Source organism: Saimiri boliviensis, chromosome 1 (genome assembly GCF_048565385.1).
Source record: "Saimiri boliviensis isolate mSaiBol1 chromosome 1, mSaiBol1.pri, whole genome shotgun sequence".
Taxonomy (NCBI): domain Eukaryota; kingdom Metazoa; phylum Chordata; class Mammalia; order Primates; family Cebidae; genus Saimiri; species Saimiri boliviensis.
The window spans coordinates 47,398,255-47,421,318 of NC_133449.1; the positions used below are offsets into that span (position 1 = coordinate 47,398,255).

The 23,064-nt window shown below is 39.3% G+C and overlaps 1 protein-coding gene across 5 annotated transcripts in view; it reads right to left on the minus strand.

Annotated features, from left to right (window-relative positions):
• NPHP1 (nephrocystin 1) overlaps nt 1–23,064 on the minus strand; it is a 73,240-nt gene that overhangs the window by 909 nt on the left and 49,267 nt on the right. The window contains exons 15-21 of one of the 5 annotated variants that reach the window (XR_012517013.1): nt 22,984–23,060; nt 21,202–21,301; nt 12,271–12,383; nt 9,807–9,880; nt 5,774–5,818; nt 3,863–4,174; nt 3,239–3,310 (exon numbers count right to left, since the gene is read on the minus strand). Coding sequence is in view for 4 of the 5 variants with exons in the window: in XM_074396919.1 (XP_074253020.1) it covers nt 3,902–4,174; nt 5,774–5,818; nt 9,807–9,880; nt 12,271–12,383; nt 21,202–21,301; nt 22,984–23,060 (682 nt within the window). In the remaining variant the exon portion in view is untranslated. The other 4 variants (XM_074396919.1, XM_074396924.1, XM_074396913.1 and 1 more) reach the window with 4 other exon arrangements.

Below are 23,064 nucleotides of genomic sequence, written 5' to 3' on the forward strand. Positions count from 1 at the left end.
TTGACTTGGTTACTGCATTCAAATATCAGAATTCAGATAGCAAGTTTGAGTTTTGAGGAATACAGTGTTACCAAATCCATGTGTCAGACAGTAAATGTGGGAATTCAGATGGTAAATGTGGGAATTCAGATAGTAAGGGATTCATTTGAAAATTTATTTTTATCTAACTGGTCGTCAACAACAGACAGTGGGGTTGGGAGAGGGACAGAGAGGACAGAAAGGAATGCCTGCACACCTACCATTGACTTTGTGCCTGCCACAGGGCCATTAACAGCCCAAGCCATAGTATTGTTGCAATGAATTTTTGTGTTGTGTGATTACTGTCCACCTCACGCATTCTAAGGACAGAGATCTTGCCAGGGCTACTCAGTGCTATGCCTGGAGCATGGTAGGTGCTCAATAACACTTGCTGAGTCAATGAGGAATGGACAGTCATAACACTTAGATGCAAAGTGCCCTAAGTAAGGTTCTCTCTCTGCCTCTCTGTTTTGAGGAAACAAATCACAGCAGCTAGGTGGCAGCTGTCTCTGATCACCTCCACACCCCAAGAAAGCCTCCCAACTTAGAATGCTTCATACAAGAAGAAGTTGAGGCAGTTCACAGCAAAGGATGTCCTATAATGCTGCAAACTGACAAAACCCTCCACTGAAAGAGGACACTGCTGGCCTCCTATGTTAAACTGGTACTTTCCCAACTGCTACTGGGTTGGCAAGTCAAACTTGCTCCATTTGTACACGGTATTATGTATTTCAGCTGGTTTTATGTGAGTTGCTCTGGCCTTGCACATTAGATCATAAAACCATTGAAGACAGAGACTATACCTGCTCTTTAATATCTGCCTCTGCCCCTAGACATTCATCCCAAGCACCCAGGCAAGCGAGTTGCAACATTTTTCACCTCTGCAGACCTGATGGATACGAAACTCAACCAATTAAAAGAGGTTGAGGGGGTGGGGAGGAGTGGGCCACAGGAGTTCAGACTCCCCACCCTGCCCGCCTTTCCATGGTTCAGATGTGGTGAGTCCCCCTGGTCTCGCAGGTAGGCACGGCATGTGTGGTCACTCAGTGAAGGCCTGCTGGTCACCCTGCTGCTGCCTGCCCACCCACCACCATGACTCTTATGATTAATTCAGTGAGTTGCTAAAGTCACACTCCTTGACACAGACCTAGGAGGACTCATTTCCAAGATGTTTTTGGCTCCTTGACAACTTCTTCCTGTTTTGGAAGCCAGTAAGTGGCCTTTAAAGTCACAGAGATTTTGTTGTTTGAAAAGAACAAAAAAAAAAAAAAAAAAAAAAAAAGATTCCACTGACTGAAGAAAGAGAAGATAGAGTCTCTTACGGCAGAAATGCCCACACCCCAGGGTCTCTCCCTTCCAGATGTACCTCATTTTCTGGCCAAAGCTTCACTGAAACTTTTTCTCTGGTGTCCCTATACTTTCCTAATGTGTCAGACACTATGAGGTTGTCCACATTTGTCAGCTCATGACGCATTCTCAAATGAACATGTAAGAGTCTTGGAAAACACATTCTGAAAAAAACTTTCTTTTCTTTTCTATTGTATATGCACTGAAAGAAATTCACTAACATTTTCTTTCATTCAAAATGCCCCACCCATGGCTTAATGCTAAAAATAAGCTAAGTGGTTAAAAATAAAAAATAAAGAGATGGCCAGGCATTGTGGCTCTGTATTCTTAGTACTTTGGGAGGCTGAGGCAGGAGAATTGCTTGAATCTAGGAGTTCGAGACCAGCCTGGGCAACACAGTGAGACAGTTTCTACAAAAAAAAAAAAAAAAAAAAATTAGCCAGGCATGCTGGTATATGTGTGTGCTCTCAGCTACTCCACCTGAGCCCAGGGAAGTCAAGGCTGCAGTGAGTTGTGATTGCACCATTGCACTTCAGCCTAGGTGACAGAGTGAGACCCGGCCTCAAAAAATAAATAAAAAGGTGAAGCTTAGGAATTATAGATTCTACAGAGAAATGACTTTCATAGTGAGGAGTGATATGGGCTTATGTTCTTTCAAAAACAGGACTGCAGGGGACCAAGAGTAAGATGAGGCAACTCAGTAACAATAGGAAAAAAGTCTCTGTGCACACTTACCAACTCCGTATGAAAGGCAAATCCCTCTCCCTGAGAGCACGAGCTGGGGAGGGCCATGGTGCTAGAGAAGTGGGAGCACCACCTTGTAAGCATGCCCAGGCAGCTGATGGGCAAAAGGAAGGTGCCTGCCACACTTAGCCTTGTATTGTGTGGTTGAGGGCAGAAGGGCACACACAGGGAGAGCTCCTAAACCCAGTTCCTGGAGAATGAAATCTTTTTTCTAAGGCCCAGTTCTCACTTGTCACATTTGTGCCTGGGAACCCTTTCTTCCTTTTTTTTTTTTTTTTTTTGAGTCAGAGTTTCGCCCTTGTTGCCTAGGCTAGAGTGCAGTGGCGCGATCTCAGCTAACTGCAACCTCCATCTCTTGGGTTCAAGCAATTTTCCTGCTTCAGCCTCCCAAGTAGCTGGGATTACAGGCACATACCACCATGCCCAGGCAATTTTGTATTTTTAGTAGTGATGGGGTTTCACCATGTTGGCCAGGGTGGTCTCGAACTCCTGACCTCAGGTGATCCACATGCCTTGACCTCCAAAGTGCTGGGATTATATATAGGTCTGAGCCACTGCACCTGGCCAGGGAACGCTTTCACACCATGTTAATTTCCAAGACTGGGGCTCAAGTTAAGTTTAGGTTAAGGGTTTAGGATATGTTAGCTAACACATAGCCCAGAAGTTTCATAGCATGACAGGTCTCTAAAAATAAATGCCTCTTTTAAGGCAGTATGCCATCAAAAAACAAGTACCTCTAATGGGATTCTAATTATTTAGGTTAAAGTCTTTCTCATACTTTATTTTCACAAGGAATTCTTAAAGGTTTGCGTTGATGAGGCAGAACATCTTAGGTTGTAAAAAACTATATACGGTATCTTTACTTGGAATGTTAGCTGTGCCACTTGTTAGCTGTGCCACTTGTTACCTGTGACCTTAGGCAAATTACTTTACCAACCTGGCCTGTTTCTTCAGCAGTAATAAAAAAAAAAAAAAAAAACAAAAAAAAAAAAAACACCAGTACCTATCTCCTACAGTAGGCTAATGAGAAATGCTCAGACACACAGTAGGTAATCAATTAACACAGGCTGCTACTATTTATCACTAAAAGGAAAGACTTGGGACATTTTACCAGCAGTCACAAGTTTACCTGAAATGCAATAGAACCTGAGTACCTCATCCTTCTTCTTTGAAAGGAGGAATCAATTCCACTCTCCAGGGCCTGAAAGTTTGTTTTTGTTAAGGGTTTGACAGAGCACTTATTTTCTCGATTTAAAAAGGCAAAAGTAATTCTGTTTTTGTACCTAATTAGAGGTAAATCACATTCAAGTATCTGACTGAATTAAGTGATTACAACTTTCTCAAATAGATCACTTTAACTTCCTCTTCATTGAACAAGATAACTTTTATTAACACTCATAAATTTAAATATTTTGGATGCTAGACCCTTATCAGTTATATGATTTGCAAATATCTTTTCCCATTCTGTGGATTGTTTTTTTCACTTTCTTTAATAATCATAAATTTAGCTTTTGACAAAATCTTGCTTTTACAGAAATCTATACCATTAACTTAAGTAGCTGTTTTTTTGAAAAAAAAAATGCTGTTTAAATTTATAATGACAGTACTCCTAATAGTTTTCAAAAATATTTAAATTATTGTATAAACATTTCTTTACAAATAGGGTATGTACAAAGAAAAGAGTAAAGCCTAAGTTGTAAAGTGACAGTGATTTTTGGTTCTGTGATTTTATTCAGGTAATCATGAAAGATACATCCAATTCTGTTGGAAGCTGAGGGCTAGAGGCTGCCAGTCACACTGCGTTCTTTCTCATTTCACCCAAGAAGTCATAGGTCTGCTCTGAAAGGTCAAAAGGTTCATGAACTCCATCTGGTGACAGCAGAGCTTGGAGGGCGCCCTGGTTTTCTTGGTTTTGCTTAAGGAAGTCAGTGATAATTTTCCATCGTGCAGCCTCAGTCTCTTCTTCTGCCCACCTGAATGGGGGCAGGCGTGTGGAGTGGAGAAGTGGGAGCACACAGTCATGGTAAACCAGGAGAAACGTGGACTTCAGGAACTCTTTGTCTCTCTGGGAAAACACCACCCCCACAAATAATATCGTTATTTTTAAAGTGTTAGGTTCTATGAACTCCATTAACTAAAAGCCACCTAAAAGGTGGGATGGAGGGTGCCATTAGTGCCTGGCGGGTACTTACTCTGAGCCAGCTGTTCAGGCAGAACACAGCACTTCAGAAGTGGGAGTAAGTAAGAGTCACAGAGTGGAGTGCTACTCCCTGACAGAGCCTCTACATGGCTCCATGAGACCAGGGTGTCTCCTAAGCTCCATGGAGGATGTCTCACACGTTCTGTCAAGGTGTTGCAGTCTAATCCTGGTGACCCCAGTGTGGTTCAAGGTAAATATAACTAAAACGATGCCACATCAGCTGTGCCTACTTACAGACAGCATATCAGAGGTAATTGTCCTGTTATCTAAAAGAAGTGTAGCAGGTGTTCTGCATGGAATCCAGGGAAGTTGTTGGCTTATTTCCAGCAAAGCCTGGGATGGAGATTGAGGGGTGGGTCCTTTGACAATGAGGATGTCAGACCCTTCCCAGATAAGAATGGTGCAGTATCAATTGTACCCATGTCAAGCCCTGATGCCCACAGGCCATGGTGGGAATCTCAGAGAGCACAACAAGCTGAGGGCAGAACTGTCCCTAGGCAGCAGAGTCTACACAGAGCTATCACCCATCCCACCATACATGTCCACTCAAGGACAATGTCTACAGGCCTGAGGCCAGCACCTTGCCCACTGCTATATTGGAATAGCACTAAACCTGACAGTTTTGGCAAAGGTCACATGTATGTAGATGGTACTGATCAAATGGAGGCTCAAATAAGGATACAATCTATAAATTGCTTCCCAGTTTTTAGGGGTTTCAGCTCATTCGTTCTTTCACTTTCCCTGTAGATAATGCATATTTTAGATCAGCATAGGTGAAGTATGGACTGTGGGCCAAATGTGGCCTGCCACCTCTTTTCATAAATGAAGTTGTATAGAAAAACAGTCCCATTTGGTTATATTTACATATTGTCTGTAGCTGCTTTTGTGTTACAACACCAGAGTTGAGTACTGTCACAGAGACCGTAAGACCTGAAAAGCCAAAACGGTTTTCCATCTGGCCCTTCCCAGAAACATTTGCCAAATCCTGGATGAAAGCAACCAAACCACTACTCACTGATTAAAGCAAGTTCGGATTGGTAGTTACAATGATTTTATAGCAACATAAGCAGAAGCAATACTTTGTTTTCAATATATGGTACAGCTCAGGCCAATTTTTTGTTTTTCCTTCTATTTACCTGATAACGGGCTTTGAGAGCTAGAGAAGTTTTTTAAAAATAAAAGAAACTTAATATACAACTGAGAGACTTTGGCTTAAAAACTTCCCCTTTCTTTAAATAAAACTCAGTAATCTGAAACGACTGTCTTGAACAAGTGTTCCTTCTCACATTAGTTAACAATCATGCATAACCCTCTTGGAATGTGTTTTTGCAGCCATAATGACACAGTTTCCTTGGTTAAGAGGGATTATGACTATGGGTGCTTCTGCTAAAAAAGAAACATTAGAATGGGCAAGTAAACACCAGGTACTGCAAATATGAAGTTCAGTGTGGAAAATCATATTACCTTCTCTGATCTTTTTAACATGCTTTCTTTTTCAGCCCATGAACTCTAAAGAGCAAACAGAAATGTTGTATTAGTCCAAGTAGTAACAAGTCCTTGCAACACTTCTGCAACTTTACTCTGTAAATAAACTTATGGATAGGGTTTAAAATGCTGTAGATTCTATGCAAGTAAGAAATGAATCTGTAATGAGGCATCTATCGCAAATGACCAGGTAGAATGACTAGGCAGATGTATCTATGAAAGATGCCCTAGAAGCCCATGATAATTATAAATCAAAACTAATTTAAGAATAGAATCAGTGAAACACTAACACATCCATGCAAACTATACAAACAGAGCACCTGAATGATAAAATGGTATTAAGCTTTCCAAGTTAAGACAGCAATGAAAATGGAAAACATTGCAAAATACCAAACTTTTCTACAATTTTGTCATGAATGATGACAATGGTCAGAATGAGATAGACTGAAGTACAAATTTGTAAATAAATATTTCTAATCTATTCACAAGGCTTCACGGAAATTACCTTAAATAAATAGAAACCCCAGAATTCAATCAGTCCCATAGAAGTATGAATTTAAAACTTTCACAGTGCCAGTTCCTGGCGAACTAAATGCGTGGGTGGAATATGACCAGTCTCAGAGCTGCCTGTTCCAGGGTCTGAGTTCTGTGGATGTCAGCAGATATCCTCCTGTTGGCACCTGATATTATGGGTACCCTGAAAGCATCAGACCTTTCTCAGCAGGGAGACCCTGGGTTGAATATAACATACGGCACCAAGAAGGAGATTCTCCATACAATGATGCACTGATAGAATGTTTCTTACCAGGAGATAACAGACTATACTACTCATGAGAGTATCTTGGAATGTTCATACCTATTACCACATGAGGGGACTATAGTCCTCCACCCTATTAACTGCTGTGCCTGTGGGTCCTTGAAAGTTTGAAGTGGACCCTTAAGAGAACCAAAGTGTTTTACTAAACAGGCTGGGTGCCATTCTTATTATTATTAAAATGTCATGAACTGTGCTAGGTAAGTAAATACTAGGAGGCTCACATGCTGTACATTTTAAAATTTATTAAGTTGGTGCAAAAGTAACTGTGATTTTTTGCTATTACTTTTATAGCAAAAACCGCAATTACTTTTGTACCAACCTAGTAATACAGCTTAACGTGAATATCACTTAGCAAATTTAAACCTAGTACCTGGCAAAATCTGCTTATTGTTTGTTAGTTACATGTAAATGTCCCACCTTATTTTTCACTGAGTCACCAGCAAACAGTAGGATGTTTCACTTAGAGTAACTCATCTGGGAATAGCAAACGTGTTAAAGTTCACTATTACTTCACCAAGATCCACTTCCCTTCTTCTGGAACAAAAAAAAAGACTATGCCCCCTTTGAAGTTAATGGACCATGTGACTGGTTTGGGCCGATGCAATGTGAGCAGAAGTGGCCCAGGCCCCTTTGGAGCAAAGGTAGTGAAAGTCTAAGAACAATGCTCTATTCTCCCTCTTCTGCAGGGAAACTGGGAACAGAGGCAGCTATTTGTTCCAGATGGTGCTGTGAGACAGTGGAGGCTCCACCAGTCTGTACTTTTGGGTGACTATGGAGCAGCATCTTCCACTGATCCATGCTGGATACATACCACGGGTGAGAAAGAAAACTGTGCCGAACACCACAGCACAGCTGAGCTTCTCCTAAGTAATAGTGTATTATGACACAGAGAGAAGAAGGCTCATGAGTACAGAAACTACCACTTTCTTTTTAAAAATTGTCATACAAATAATTTAATGTGGAAATAATTAAGAAAATGTGGATAAAATAATCCAAGATCCAATGGTATTCACTGATACCTCTCTGGAATATATTCTTCCAGATCTTCTCACAGGCAGAAACATAAATGTGTGTGTGTATATATATATATATATTATATATATATATATATATAGTATGCCTCAAATGGGGTCTTTTCGCTAAATATCCTATGTGCACAACTTTGCCCATATGCCTTTTCTTGAGCAGCCCGTGGCACATTCTGGGTGCACCCAAAGCTGACCTGCAAGGACAGCCCTGGCTGGAGCTCACTACTCACTGCTGAGCTCCATGGCTGGCCAGGTCACTACACGTCTCTGAGCTATCTGCTCATCAGGGAAATGTAGATTTTAGACTAGATTAGGATTTCTAAGGTTCTTCCTAAGAACAAGGTCCAGATTTCTGACTGTTACGCACCTAGGGAAATATTTCTGTGGCCAGCATGAAGACTTATATTAATACATAGTTGGCTCTTGTGAAATCTTGGTTGAATTAATCAGTGTAAATATAGTCTATATAATGAATGATTATTACGCTAGTGATTTTATAGAAGAAAGAGAAATTCTGCATTATCTAGCTATAGTGCCAGATGAACCTATCTAAAATTACAGGAGATCATATGTACCATGAACATTTTCTTTCCTTTTATATATATATATATATATATATATATATATATATATATATGTATTTTTTTATTGCATTTTAGGTTTTGGGGTACATGTGAAGAATCCTATGCAAGATTGTTGCATAGGTACACACATGGCAGTGTGGTTTGCTGCCTTCCTTCCCCTCACCTGTATCTGTCATTTCTCCCCATGCTATCTCTTCCCACCTCCCCACCCCCGTCCCTCCCCCATTTCCCCGCAACGGACCCCAGTGTGTAGTGCTCCCCTCCCTGTGTCCATGTGTTCTCATTGTTCAACACCTGCCTATGAGTGAGAACATGCGGTGTTTGCTTTTCTGCTCCTGTGTCAGTTTGCTGAGAATGATGGTTTCCAGGTTCATCCATGTCCCTACAAAGGACGCGAACTCATCGTTTTTGATGGCTGCGTAACATTTTCTTAAACATCTCTGTTGAAAATGTCATTATTACTGTTGACACTGCCCACCCCAGGCAAGCCAGCATATGAATTCGTTTCAAAGTCTAATAAGAATATTTGTAGATTACTGAGTCCTCCTTCTGTTTCTGCTGTCAGGCCCATATGGCCTCTTTTTTTATCAACAGGAGTCATCCCCTGATATGCTCACCTCCCTCTTGCACATGTTCTGCCTCTCCGCACTTGGCAGAGTTTGCCTAAAGAAGGAACCTTCATGGGTTACCCATGACCTACCACAGGCCTCAGCCCCACACCGAGACTCAGACTTACTTTGCTCATCTACCTACCACTCCCTTACTTGCATCTGACATGCCAAGCGAGACTGTCAGCTCTATTCCTTCCTGCCTCAAATGTCTGCTCATGCTAACCCTTCCACCTGCAATGTCTTCACCCCCATCTCAGCAGGTCAAAATCCTCTTGGCCCTGGTCTTTATTAGGCTCTCTCATTCCAGACCTCTCTAATGAAACACAATTTGGTTCCTCCTTTGCTGTCTTCTTTAAATCTTCAAGGTCTTGGGTTATACCTCCCCCATGGCACTTGTCATGTTACCTGTGTATCTGCCTTGCATGCAGAGAGCTCTTCTAATACTTATTAACCTTGATGTATTAGGCTAAACCATATGAAACTGCCCCTTAGGCCAAAAATAGCTAAAAACTGGGAGATTTCATGTGATTTAACCTAATAACCAGTTGTTATTTCAGAGAGCAGATAGCATACATGAAATTAAATTAAAGATGGTATGCATGCCCTGGACTCTCCTCTGGAAACTCAATTGATTTATCTTATAGACCATTTTGGATTTTTGCTCTTAGGACACAATCAGTGGCCATTTTAAGTAAAGGAAAAAAAACAGGCAAAGATTGCAACAGCATACACAGCAGGCACTCCAAGTGCTCACTGGGTCAGGGAAGGCAGCTCTTGGGAATTCATGTTAAAATGGGAAAGATAAGACTGATTTACCTAGACAATGGACAGTGATTGGAAGACAGCATCCTAGTTAAAAAAAAAAAAAAAAAAAAAAAAAAGAGCCTAGACCAGGTGACAGAACTCATTAACACAGAGTGTGTAACTGCTTCCAGAAGCCAGCAGGTTTCCTTTGCAATGCATGCTACCCACCCTGAGGGCATCCATCACATCAGGCTGCTCCAAGAGCATGGGGAAGGTAGCCAGCATGGGATGACTAATTAAATCTGAAATGCAAAATAACAGAAAGAATTTTATGCAAACTTTATTGGATGGATTTTATTGCAATTGACCTAAAAATATTCAGATGAAAATTACTGTGCCAAATGATTTGTTGATAAAATAGTCTACATGCTTTGACTTCCAGGAGAGCTCAAAGCTGTTCCCTCAACCTTCATCTGCCCCTATACCTATATCCTGGCGAGCTCTTTTACCAAATTAATGGAGCTTTTAGAGTGAGGGCAAGGTGGCAAAATTTTGTTTTTCTGTTCTTCTTCAACTTCTGTTTCTTCTGTATGACTGTGGCATGGTAAAAGGAATCTTCTCCTTAGAGGCAGCCCTCCTCTTGGGAGACTGAGCAGAAACCAGGAAGCATCAGGGGAAAGGAGGCAGAGGGACTACTGCTCAGGTCTGATTCCAGTCCACCAGTGCTCAGGGAAGGACCCAAACTTGTGTCTGGAGCCAGCAGAGAGTGGTAGGTGAAATGGGGAGAATTAGGAATTGAGGATTCTGGCCATACAACTAAACACGGTGGAGGAGATATTGACATTTCACAATAGATAATGGCACATGAAAAACATGTGCAAAGCAGCACACCAGGAAAGATGTGTCTTAGTCTGTTTGTGCTGCTGTCGTGGAATACCCGAGCCTGGGTAACTTATAAACAAAAGAAAATTATTTCTCAAAGTTCTGGAGGCTGGGAAATCTGAGATCAAGGTACTGGCATTTAGTGTCTAGTGAGGGCCTTGTTACAACATCCTCCGGCGCAGAGGAACACTGTGTCCTCATGTGGCTGAAGGCAAAAGGGTAAGGGAGACAAATTTCCTTGTCAAGCCCTTGTACAAGAGTCTCTAATCCCGTTCATAAGAAAACAGACCTCATGGCCTAATCACCATTCAAAGGCCCCATCTTGCAATACCATTACACTGGTAACATGAATTTTAAATGGGACACATTTAAACTATAGCAGAAACTTTTGAAATGGCAAGGGCAAGGGATTCTATAATCTGGTGTCCGCAGTACAGAAAAATTCATTCTTTAGATATTATTAGGATATTTCATTCTGATAATTAAATTCAAACAAAGTCACCAATTCTGAGAAAACTTCTTACCTATTGGGAGAACTAACAAGCCTTATCCTCTTTAAGAGGTCATATTACTTATGAAGTCTTTGGGGAGTCATCAAAATGAATTCAAAGGCAATGGTGATTAAAAGGCTTACCTGTTCTCCTCCTTAAGAGTTATAACGATTCCTTAAGAACTTACAGTGCCCCTCTGCCTTTGAGTTTCACTTCTACCTATCTATCCAGGTGATAAGTCCCTGAGAGAGGACTCCTGCCTATGAACATTATTTGTCCACAAATGCTAAGCCTCACTCACTCTGCTCCATCCACACTGGCCTGCCTCAATTTTAAGCTCTCCAACACATGCATGTCTTCTTTCCTTGGATCTTCAGACATGCTGGTCACTCCATCCACAAAGAATCCTTCCCCACACTTCCCTCATAGGTCTAATTCATCTCTCACATCTTTTGTTAAACATTACTCACACGAAGCCTTTCCTTGCCCTACACCTTAGTCAAGTCTTCCCAGTGCATGCTCTTGTTGTGTATTTTCCTTTATAGTACTTATTTCAAAAGAGTGGAAAGGATTATTCATGTAATTATGTGTTTGAGGCCTGGGATGCCTATGCCTGTCTCATTCATGAGTAGGTCTAGCATAGTATCTGACACATAGCAGGTACTCAGTACACATCTACTTACTAATTTATTCAATGAAAGAAGAGCCAATAAAATTAAACTGTTTTTCTTTTTGGAGGCAATTATTATAACATATGCATTTCTCTTTGTAGTTCAATCATATATGACAACTCATTGATTTTTAAAATTATTTATTAACATTTTACTTGGTAAAAATTTCAAACCTACAAAGAAGTTTCAAGAATGCAGACAGTACACAGGACACCGTAATACTCCATATCTGGATTCACCTATTTTAACTAATCTATTTAATATTGACACTTCATGCACTAAGAACCAGCTATGATGGTTGATTTTGGTTTCTTTTCAAAATGATGATGTGCACACCAAACATATGGGAAAAAAACAGATTACTCAGAGACATTAAGGGAAAATATGACTATATCTGAGTTTTGGGATCTCAAAACTCCAGAATTTGAAATGTGAAAATACTATGTTTGAAAAAACTGAATATGTATTTAATTCACAAAGTTCTGCATCCGAAAATATCCCATAAGTAACGTATAAACAACAATGCTGTTCTAAATATTTTATTCCAAAAGTCACAATCAGAAACAGAAGATAACAAGTTGATATAGGTTACCTTTACTCAGAGCATGAAGCATTACTGCACAAAAGGAAATGGCGAAGCCCACTTACCAGTACTTTGCAAGCTCATCCTGTCTTTCAGGAGCACATCTCCAAGAATTTGTCGATAAAATATCAACAAGTGAATGGAACACATACTTCCAATTAATGTTTCTGGAAGTAGACTATTAAAGAAGAAAAAAATGTATTCATTAGACAATCCAACCTACAATGTTTTTTGATGTATATTACTTTAATAAATGGTCCCAAATTCTGCTTCATTACTGGAACACGTTTAACAATTTAAAGAAAAATTTATACTAAAAGTAAGTCACATTAAATTTCAGATAATTTTTTGTATTTGTTTATACTTTCAAGTCTCAACTCTGTGGTACCATTTTTGTGCTTCCATTTTAGCATATACACCTATGTTAAATGTCAGATAAAAAAGAGAAACCACCAATTATATGTTTTGGATAAAAAAGGACTAGTCAGCTACAAGCTTTAACAAAGGCATGTGGCTGCCACACCTGATTTGGTGACTACAGAGGAAATACAAATTCAGGCTGTTCACAGTACTGGGTGGAACATGGGAGGATGTGACAGACCTGGAATAAGCCCTGACTTTGTCACTTCCTAGCTATGTTACTTTAAATTAATTAATCTCATTGTGCTTTGGTTTCCTTAATTATTGGATACAAATAGTAATACTTGCATTTCATAAGTTTACTAAAAGGATTAAAATGAAGCATGGGGCAGGCATGGTGACTCACACCTGTAATCCCAAAACTTTGGGAGGCTGAGATCGGTGAATCTAGGAGGTCAGGAGGTCAGGAGTTCAAGACCAGCTTGGCCAACATGGTAAAACCATATTTCTACTGAAAATGCAAAAATTAGCCAAGTGTCGTGGTGGGCACCTGTAATCCCAGCTACTCAGAGGCTAAGGCAGAAGAATCCCTTGAACCTGGGCGGTGGAGGTTGCAGTGAGCTGAGATCGTGCCACTGCACTCCAGCCCAGGTGACAGAGCAAGACTCTGTCTCAAAAAAATGAAACAAAACGAAACAACAACAACAACAAAATGAAGTAAGTATGGAGTACTTAATATAGTGTCTGGTATATAGTAGGGACTAGAAAACAAAAAATAATTCAATATTGATGTTTAGTTGGTATTGGTTTAAACTAGATTGCTATAACCTTAGGATGTTATATGTTATACCAAGTTAAGTTGGTATTAGTTTAAAATATATTGTTAAAACTTCAGGATGTTCTATGTAATACCATGGTAACCACAAAGGAAATATCTATAGAATATTTTCAAATGAAAATGAAAAGGGAATCAAAATTTGTCACTATGAAAAATTAAACACAAAGAAAATCAGTGAGGGGGGAATCTAAGAACAAAAAAAAGAAGGCATAAGAGAAGCAGAAAATAAGTAATAAAATGGCAAAACTAAGTTCTTTTCTATTAGTAATCACTTTAAATCTAAACAAATTAGGCTCCTCAATCAAAAGATATACATTGGCAGAATGCATTAAAAAAAACAACATTTAGTTATATGCTATCTGTAAGGACTCACTTTAGACTTAGGACACTCATGGGTAGAAAAGACAAGAATACAAAAAAATATATTCCATGTAAATAGCAACCAAACGAGAATAGGTTTAGCCATACTGCTGTCAAACAAAATAGACTTCAAGACAAAAAAAGTTACAAGAGACAGAGAAAGATACTGTATAATCATAAAACAGTCCATTCAGAATATGCAACAGTTATAAACATATATGCAACAAACATCAGAGCTCCTAAATATACGAATCAAAGACTGAAAGAATTGAAGGGAGAAATATATAGATCTATAATAGTAGAAAAGATTTCAATATCCTACTTTTGATAAGGTATAGAACAACCAAACAAAAGATCAATAACACTGTAGACTAATTGGATCCAGCAGACATATACAAAACACTCTACCCAGCGACAGCAGAATCTACATTTTCAAAAGTGCACATGAGATATTCTTCAGGAAAGACTATATGTTGAGTCACAAAATAAGTGTTAATACATTTAAAAAGATTGAAATCATACAAAGTATCTTTTTTCAATCATAATGAAATAAGAAATCAAAATCAGAAGAAAAACTGGAAAACACACAAATATGTGGAAATTAACACACTCAACCAATGGCTTGAAGAAGAAATCTCAGGAGAAACTAGAAAATATCTTGAGAAATGAAAATGAAACCAAAACATATCAAAACTTGTAAGATACAGTGAAAACAGTCCTAGGAGGGAAATTTATAGCTATAAATACTTCATTAAAAAAGAAGAGCTCAAGTCAACAACCCAACTTTATACCCTAAGGAACTAGAAAAGAAGAACAAAACTAGCAGAAGGAAAAAAATAATAAAGATTAGAGAGGGACAAAATAAAAAACAGAAAACAATAGAGAAAATCAATGAAAGCAAGAGTCTGTTCTTCAAAAAGATGAACAAAATTGACAAACCTTCAGTGAGAATGACTAAGGAAGAAAGACTCAACTAAAATCAGAAATGAAAGAGGGGATACTACTACTGATTTTATAGAAATAAAACATGTGTAAGAGTACTATAAATAGTTCTATGCTAACAAGTTAGATAGCATAAATGAAATAGCCAAATTTCTAGAAACACAAAACCTATTAAGGCTGAATCACAAAGAAATAGAAAATCTCAATAACAAGTAAGGAGATTGAATGAGTAATCAAAAAAATCTCCTGATAAAGAAAAGCCCGGCATCAGATGGCTTCATTAGCGAATTCTAACAAACATTTAAAGAAAAATGAACACCAATTTTCCTCAAATGATTCCAAAAAATTGAAGAGAAGAAAACACTATCAAACTCATTATAAGGTCAAAATTACCCTGATACCAAAGCCAATAAGACTATAAGAGGAAAAAAAAAAAAGCTAAAGCCCAATATCCCTGAATATTGATGCAAAATCCTCAACAAAATGCTAGCAAAGTGAATTCAACAGCACATTAAAAAGCTTATATACCATGACCAAGTCAAATTTATTTGTGGAACACAAGGATGACTCAACATCCAAAAATCAAACAACATAATGTGCTACATTAACAGAAAACACATTATTTTCTCAATTGATGCTGAAAAATCACAAAATTCAACATCCTTTCATGATAAAAACACTCAACAAACTAGGAATAGAAAGGAACTACTTCAACATAATAAAGGCCATATATGAAAAGCCCACAGCTAACATCACATACTCAGTGGTGAAACACTGAAAGTTTTTCCTCTAATATAAGGAACAAGACAAAGATCCTGCTCCTGCTGCTTTTACTCAACATAGTAATGGAAATATTTTTCTAAAAAAGAGGAAATATCTCTGTTCACAGACAAAATGATGTAGGAATATGTAGAATATGTATAGAAAAAGATTCCATGAAATATTCCATGAAAAAGACTTTCAGAATAAATGACGTTACCGAAGTTTCAGAATACAAAATCAACATGCAAAAATCATTGCATTTCTATACACTAACAATAAACAATTTGAAAAGGAAACTAAGAAAACAATTTACAATAACATCAAAAAAGTCAGAAATTTAAAAATAGAAAAAATTTGAATATTCAGATTTCAAAATAATAATCTGGAAACATGAAAAGTGAGCTCTTTAAGACTCTCACACATGACACATAGTAAATACTTACTGGGAATATATTAGACACAAGATTTAACCCTTCAAAGTACTCAAGAAAATATCTTAGATCGTTCTAAATAAATATTTTCTAAATACTATTTTTAGAAATATATAAACTCTGTCATAAAGCATGAAGAAAGACCATACAGAAGATCTCAAAAAACCTTACAAATGATATGTTGTCTTCTATCAAAAAGGAAGATGTCTTTTGGCTGAGAAAAACCACCAAAGATTTAAAAAGAGAACTTACTATATGTAAGTTAATACTGTATCTTAATTTCTAAGATGAGATTTTTAAAAGGGGAAATTATCACAGAAGTAATATTCAGGCTTCCAGCCTGTTGGAAGAGAACAGAATGAATGTGACCACTGTGATGAGGTAAAAGCAACGGATTCCATGGGTAATTAGTTTCATGGCATTAAATAAGTATCCTTGACCACTCTTTAAACCCTGAATTTCTAGAAACATCCAAAAATACAATACAGGTTCTCTTAGCACAGTTATATTGATATACAGCATTTGATACACAAAGTCAGAAACTGTCTTTTTCAAATTGTCTTTTTCCAACCTGGCTACATTCTGATCTTGTACACATTTGACCTACATTTAAAGACTGGATGCAGGGGACCATTTCAGCTGCCTCAATGCCAACATATGCTTTCTCAGGGATCGGGCTGTGACTCCTGGGATCAGGGATCAGGTTGTTCTGGGACCATGGATATATTCATGAGCAGGGGACAGAACCTTAGCTCATGAACAACATGTTCATGTTCTGCCCATTGGTCCATGTTCCCATTGTGCAGTGTTTCAGCAGCATGTCCAAATTCAGGGCTCATGATGAAGAACAGCCATCGATTTTGCCAAGGAAAGGGGTAGGGACTTCCTTTCTTCTGTTCAGCCCTCTCCTTTTCTCATAGACCTGCTTGCTCTGCCTGGCAGGCATTGTTCAACCCTGTGTGGGCACTCCTTTCCTTCTGGCACCTTCCCACAACATGAAGCAAAGCTGCTTGGCCTTTATTATTATTTTTTTTTAGAGAAAACATCTGATTTTCCCAAACTCAAGATGAACAGAAAGTTCTGGGCTGCTGAAGGTTAGCTGAGTTAAGTAAGTAAAAATATACTTCAGTAAAAATGAATTCACATGTAGACCAACAAACTCTGGTGGCAGAGTGCAATGAACACAATGAATGGGCCTCAAGCAACTAACGTTATTACCTTATTTATTTTAGCAACAATATAATAAAAGTAAAAGAGAAAAGAAGATGGAATGCATCAAAAAAGCAAAGGATATTGAATTTATAGCAAATTTACACACACAGACGCATACACACACATACACACACAGAAACATATGCAACTTACTTCTACAGACCAGGGTTTCTTCATATTCAGAACTCATGCACTGGGAATCTGAAGTCACATTCAGGACTTTCCCTTCTCAGGGGATTACACACATGCTTTTGGTCAAATCACATCAAGTTAAACCCCTTTGGAAAACAGCTCTAAAAGACAAATCTTGGTGAAACTGAAGTATCTATTTGCTCTCTTTCTTATGTCGACAAGGTCACCATGATCATAACCAACTCCACAAAACAAGACTGCCAAGTCCTATGAGCAGGACTCTGGTGCCATTGGTCTGCACCAAATAATTCATATTTTCACAGGATTCCTGATATCCAAAGGATACACATGTGTAGCACTGCAGGCTGCATTAGAGGGCAATATAGAGCCAACCAGCAAGGGCACTGGGTAAAAATGGGCACAAATACAAATTTTAACTAGGCTTTCTGGCCTTGGCCTTGTGTATATCATCTTATGTCTTATGGCATAAACAATGGTGAGGTTTGCATAAACAAAGATGAAGTTTGTAAACTTTTTGGTTTTGCATAAACAAAGGTGAAGTTTGTAAAGAAGCAAGGATGAGGATAGAAGCGGGGTGTGCCTTTGAAGGGAAGAAGGACTGTTGGTGTCATTAGCTGTCTTGTTTTCCCACCCACTGAAGGTGGCAGGTCAAGGGAGGAGAGGATGCTGAAATGGATCAGTCCTGTGTCAGTCTGCACCTCCAGGGTGCAGAGGCTCAGAGAGTGATGTCCAAAAGGGCCCAGGCTGGTGCCTAGCCTCTTACCTTGAACCCACAGCACAGCCCTCCCACTATGGCCGCCAGCCCTCCTGCAAGGCCCAGGGCCTCTGGTTTCACTGTCCATGACCTGGTTTCTGTTCAAGCCAGCCTGTGTCTGGAGTTGCAAGAGCAGTGTGTCCCAACTCAGATTTGAGATTCCCCGGAGTTTATGGTTTGGGGTCATGCAAAATGGAGAGGCAATTTCAAGCCAGCACTCAAGTCTCTGGAAGAGCACACACCAAGACAAGGCAGAGGGAAGCCAGGGACAGGTGGAGGCTGTGCAGAGGCCCTGAGGAGTATACTTTTACACTAGCAGGGACAGTTTTGCTTTGAAATTATTTCACAAACGTTTTTTGGGTGCCTACTGTGTGCTGTAATGAAACGAATGCCTCAGTCCTGAGGTATGGAGGACAAGGACACAGGACTTTTAAGAACTCAGCATATAGATTAATATTCACTGCTTAAGGAGAAGAGGCTGCCTTGCTAACCTCTGTACCACATGGTCCAATTTCATCTTGAGATCATACAAAATATCTGAAAACCAGTATTTGGAAGCCAAAGAAACATTATGAAGGGCTGTACTTGAAAGACATGCATGGGAGTGCTTCGGGACTCTTGGAGGCTTATCACCAGGAGTAGTGGGGAGGCCAAAGACGCAGGAAGAATGAGGCCAAACAGGATTTGGCTTTTCTTTCACAAAGACTACTACTGTGCTGCTTTCTTTCTTACCTTGAACAAATAATTTTCCAAGGAAAGACTGGCCAAAAAAGAGAATTTACAGGCTCTATGAACATCCAAGGAAGAAAAAGCTAACAGAATAAATAATACCCATGAACACATTATTAATGGCTATTGAAAGACTGAACTGTTAACACTATAATTATAAAATAAATTTCAGTAGTAGAGATAAGAACAAGGGATATTTAAGCTAAGACTATGATCTGGAATGAGAAAAACCATTCAGAGGGGTATGCTAAGTCTTCCTTTACTTCCTTACTTCTTAATAATCTGTGAGCAATGAGCAGGTCATGGTGGGAGAGTTCAGCTGCCACAGTCTCTGTCCCATGCCATGCTCTTCCGCCCACCTACTGTCCTCTTGTGCCCTCTGTGGAGCTCCTTTCCTCCGTATCTACCCAATCCTTCAAAGGCAACTTCAAATCTTCATTTTCAACTACACATCTTCATTTGAAGAAATTTTATGATATGGCACCATCTACTTGGCTTTATATTTACATTTATCTATATATAAGAAGATTATAGTAGTAAATAATTATAGCTAACACTATTGTGCTAGTTACTATGTGGCATACAATATAAACACTGGCTAAGTGTTTTATATGTTTTCCTTCCATTAAACCTCATTACAGCTTTATGGGGTTGATATTTTTATTATGATGTCCATTTTAAATATGCAGACATTACGACCCTGACAGAGATGTCAAATGGCCTGTCTAAGAGGGTACTGAGGGAAAAAATGATAGATTTGAGATTTGATTGGTGTATAAGCTCCCTGAGGAAAATGTAAATTTAAAACACCATGACAAACCACTACTCTTATTTACTAGAAGGGACAAAACAGAAAAACTGATCATATCAAGTGCTATCAACAATATGGAGTAATTGGAACTCTCATACATCATTAATGAGAGTGCAAAGTGTTACAGTCATTTTGGAAACAGTTTGGTAGTTTCTTATAAACTCCATATGACCCAGCAATCTCACTCCTAGGTATTTATACACATGAGAGATAAAGACATATATCCACATGCAGAAAATTTGTATGCAAATGTTTAAAGTAGCTTTATTTTTAATTTCCCAAACCTAGAAACAACCCAAATGCCCATCAATTTGTAAATGAATAAACACATTGTAGTATATCTATCAAAAGGAATTCAGCTACTCCTCAACTTATGGTGGGTTATGTCCCCAGAAACCCATCATAAACGGAAAATATCGTAAGTTGAAAATGCGTTTAATATACCTAGCCTTTCTTTTTCTTTTTTTTTTTGAGTCAGGGTCTGACTCTGTTACCCAGGCTGGAGTTCAACGATGTCAGCATGGCTCACCGCAGTCTCAACCTCTTGGGCTCAAGCAATCCTCCTACCTAAACCTCCTAAGTAGCTGGGACTACAGGTGTGTGTCACCACATCCAGCTAATTTTTTCGGGGGAGGTAGAAATGGGGTCTTGCCATGTTGTCCAGGCTGGTCTTGAACTCCTGGCCTAAAGGGATTCTACCACCTTGGCCTCCCAAAGTGCTGCAATTATAGGTGTGAGCCACTACGTCTTGCCTACAACTAGCCTATTGAACATCACAGCTTAGGCCAGCCTACCTTAAACATACTCATAACACGTTAACCTACAGATGAGCAAAATCATATACAAAGCCTATTTTGTAATAAAGTATAAATATCTCATGTAATTTATTGAATCTGTACTGAAGTATACTGTCTACCAAATGGGTTTTGCTTTTGCAACACGGTAAAATTGAAAAATCTTGAGTAAGTCACGGACTGTTTGTATTATTCAGAACAAAAAGGAACAAACTACTGACACAAGCAATGGCATGGGTAAGTCTCAACTGTACTATACTAAATGAAAGAAGCCAGACTCAAAAGGCTCCCTACTGTTATGATTCCATTTGGATGACATTCTGGACAAAGCAAAACTGCTGGGAAGGAAAAACAGGTGTGACTGCCTGAGGATGGGGCTAGGGAGCTGACTACAAAGGGACATGAGATAACTTTTTAAAGTGAGGGAAATACTCTTTTTCTTGATTGTAGTGGTAATCACATGACGGTATACATTTGTCAAAATGCAAGTAACTATAAACTAAAAAGAGTACATTTTACTGCATGTAAATTATATCTCAATAAACTTGATATTAAAAAAAAAGTTCCCTGAGGGTAGAATCATGCATTGGTAAGCCCCATTTAATCAAGTCTTCTATTTACCAGTTAGCTCAAATGACAGATTTGGTTAGAAGAGCTAACTAGTAAATAGAAGAGTAAGCTAATTTCAGCTTTACTACCCATTTCCCTACCGTCCTTTGGCAGAAGAATTAAAGAGAACAAAAATATTATAACAAAAGATGACCAAATAAGAGGAGAAGCCAAAAGCAGAGATGGGCTCCACATGCTGAGTGATCCCAAGTTCACTGGACAGGTAGAAGCAGGTACCAACCTTAGTACATTTCTTGATCTTCTGTTCAAAGACCTCAGTTTGACTAGAAGTTGCGGCTGCCTTCTCATTGTCATCATCTGGTAGAAAACACTGCCGTGTGCTTTTAAGAAAAATCAAAACTAAGTCACAAAACTTTAAATGAGACAATGAGTATAATAAAACAAATATTTCATGAAAATATACCAACCAGTAGTACTGAATTAAATGAAAGGCAAGAGTCACCCACATACCCTAAATGAGCTGACCAACCTCCCTAAGGGCACAGGATTGTTTGCTAAATCTTATGAGTTACAGCATTATTGCTGCTAGATTACAAAGGAAAACAGCATGTCTGACTCCAGATAGAACCAACTGCATCCCACACCCTGAACTCCTTTCTGTTCCAAGAAGGGAGGACTGGCATTGTGGGGCAGCAGAGGTGGTGTGTGTCCAGAATCACCAAACAAATGGGGTGGCTGAGGAGTGGAAATAGAATTCCAAATCTGTCAGGCTGTGAGCCCCATAAGGCAATCACTGTATCTGTCCTGCTCTTCATTCTCCTGTTTTCTAGCACAGTGCCTGGTTAATGAACATAGTAAAAGACGCTTAGTATTTCTAGAGGGGAATTTGGCATGCACATTACTGTTTCAAACGTCTGCATCCTTTGACCTAGCAATAGGCACCCTCTGTATTAGCCTATTCTACTACTTCTGTACTGAGGAAGGAGACCCTTAATGCTCTTCAGCCTTCTGCATTGCATCTCAAAAGGAGAAGCTAGAAGTCAGCCAGAAGGGGGACTGGTTGGTGCTGCCAGCCAGGGTAAAAATAAGACTCCTACTGATTACCACAATCTCTCCTATAGATGGCAGGCATGGTATGGAGGAATCTTTCTGGAAGGCATTGTTTTTACCTAAACAAGATCAAACCCCCACATAAGCCACATACCCCACGCCTATTCCATGAACCAAGGCCCTTTCACATGTAATTTCTAAAGCTGTAAACACAAGACCCATTCACATGTAATTTCTAAAGCTGTAAACACAAGACCCTTTCACGCATAATTTCTAGAGTTGGGAGCCTTTATAAGGACAGAGATTTTTCTTTGTTAGACCAGCTTGGCTATTAGGCAGCTATGCCGCTTTGCTGCCGGCCAAAATAAATCATCCCTTCCTTCCTAGCTCAGTGTCTGAGAGGTCTGTTTCTCGCTGCGGTTTCTGCTTTAGTACCAGTCACAAGTATCAGTTCAGTGGTCAGTGAAAAGGAACTAATGCAGGGTCCTCATGCTTCATGATTTCTTACATTAGAGTCTCATATGTGTTACCAAGAAAATAAGTACTTAAAAATGATTAAAATTTTACTATCAAATGACAGATTTTCAAAAGTGTGAATCCAAGTGAAAAACGCTATGCTTATTAGAGTGTAGCTGCCTCTCAGTTGCATCTTCTATTTGTTTAATCTTTTTTTTCTTTCTTTTTTGAGATGGAGTCTTGCCCTGTCACCCAGGCTGGAGTACAGTGGGGCAATCTTGGCTCACTGTAACCTCTGCCTCACGGGCTCAAGTGATTCTCCTGCCTCAGCCTCCTGAGTAGCTGGGACTACAGGCACACACCACCACGCCCAGCTAATTTTTGTATTTTCAGTGGAGATGGACTTTCACTGTATTGGTCAGGCTGGTCTTGAACCCCTGACCTCCTGATTCTCCGCCTCAGCCTCCCAAAGTGCTGGGATTACAGGCGTGAGCCACCGCGCCTGGACTATTTGTTTAATCTTTAAGGAAAGGAAGACAACACACGGAAAGCGTACCTCTTCTGGATACTGAAGGGTCCACATCAACACCTTTTTCATAAGGAGTACCACCATTCAAGAAGAGCTCATAAGTTCTAT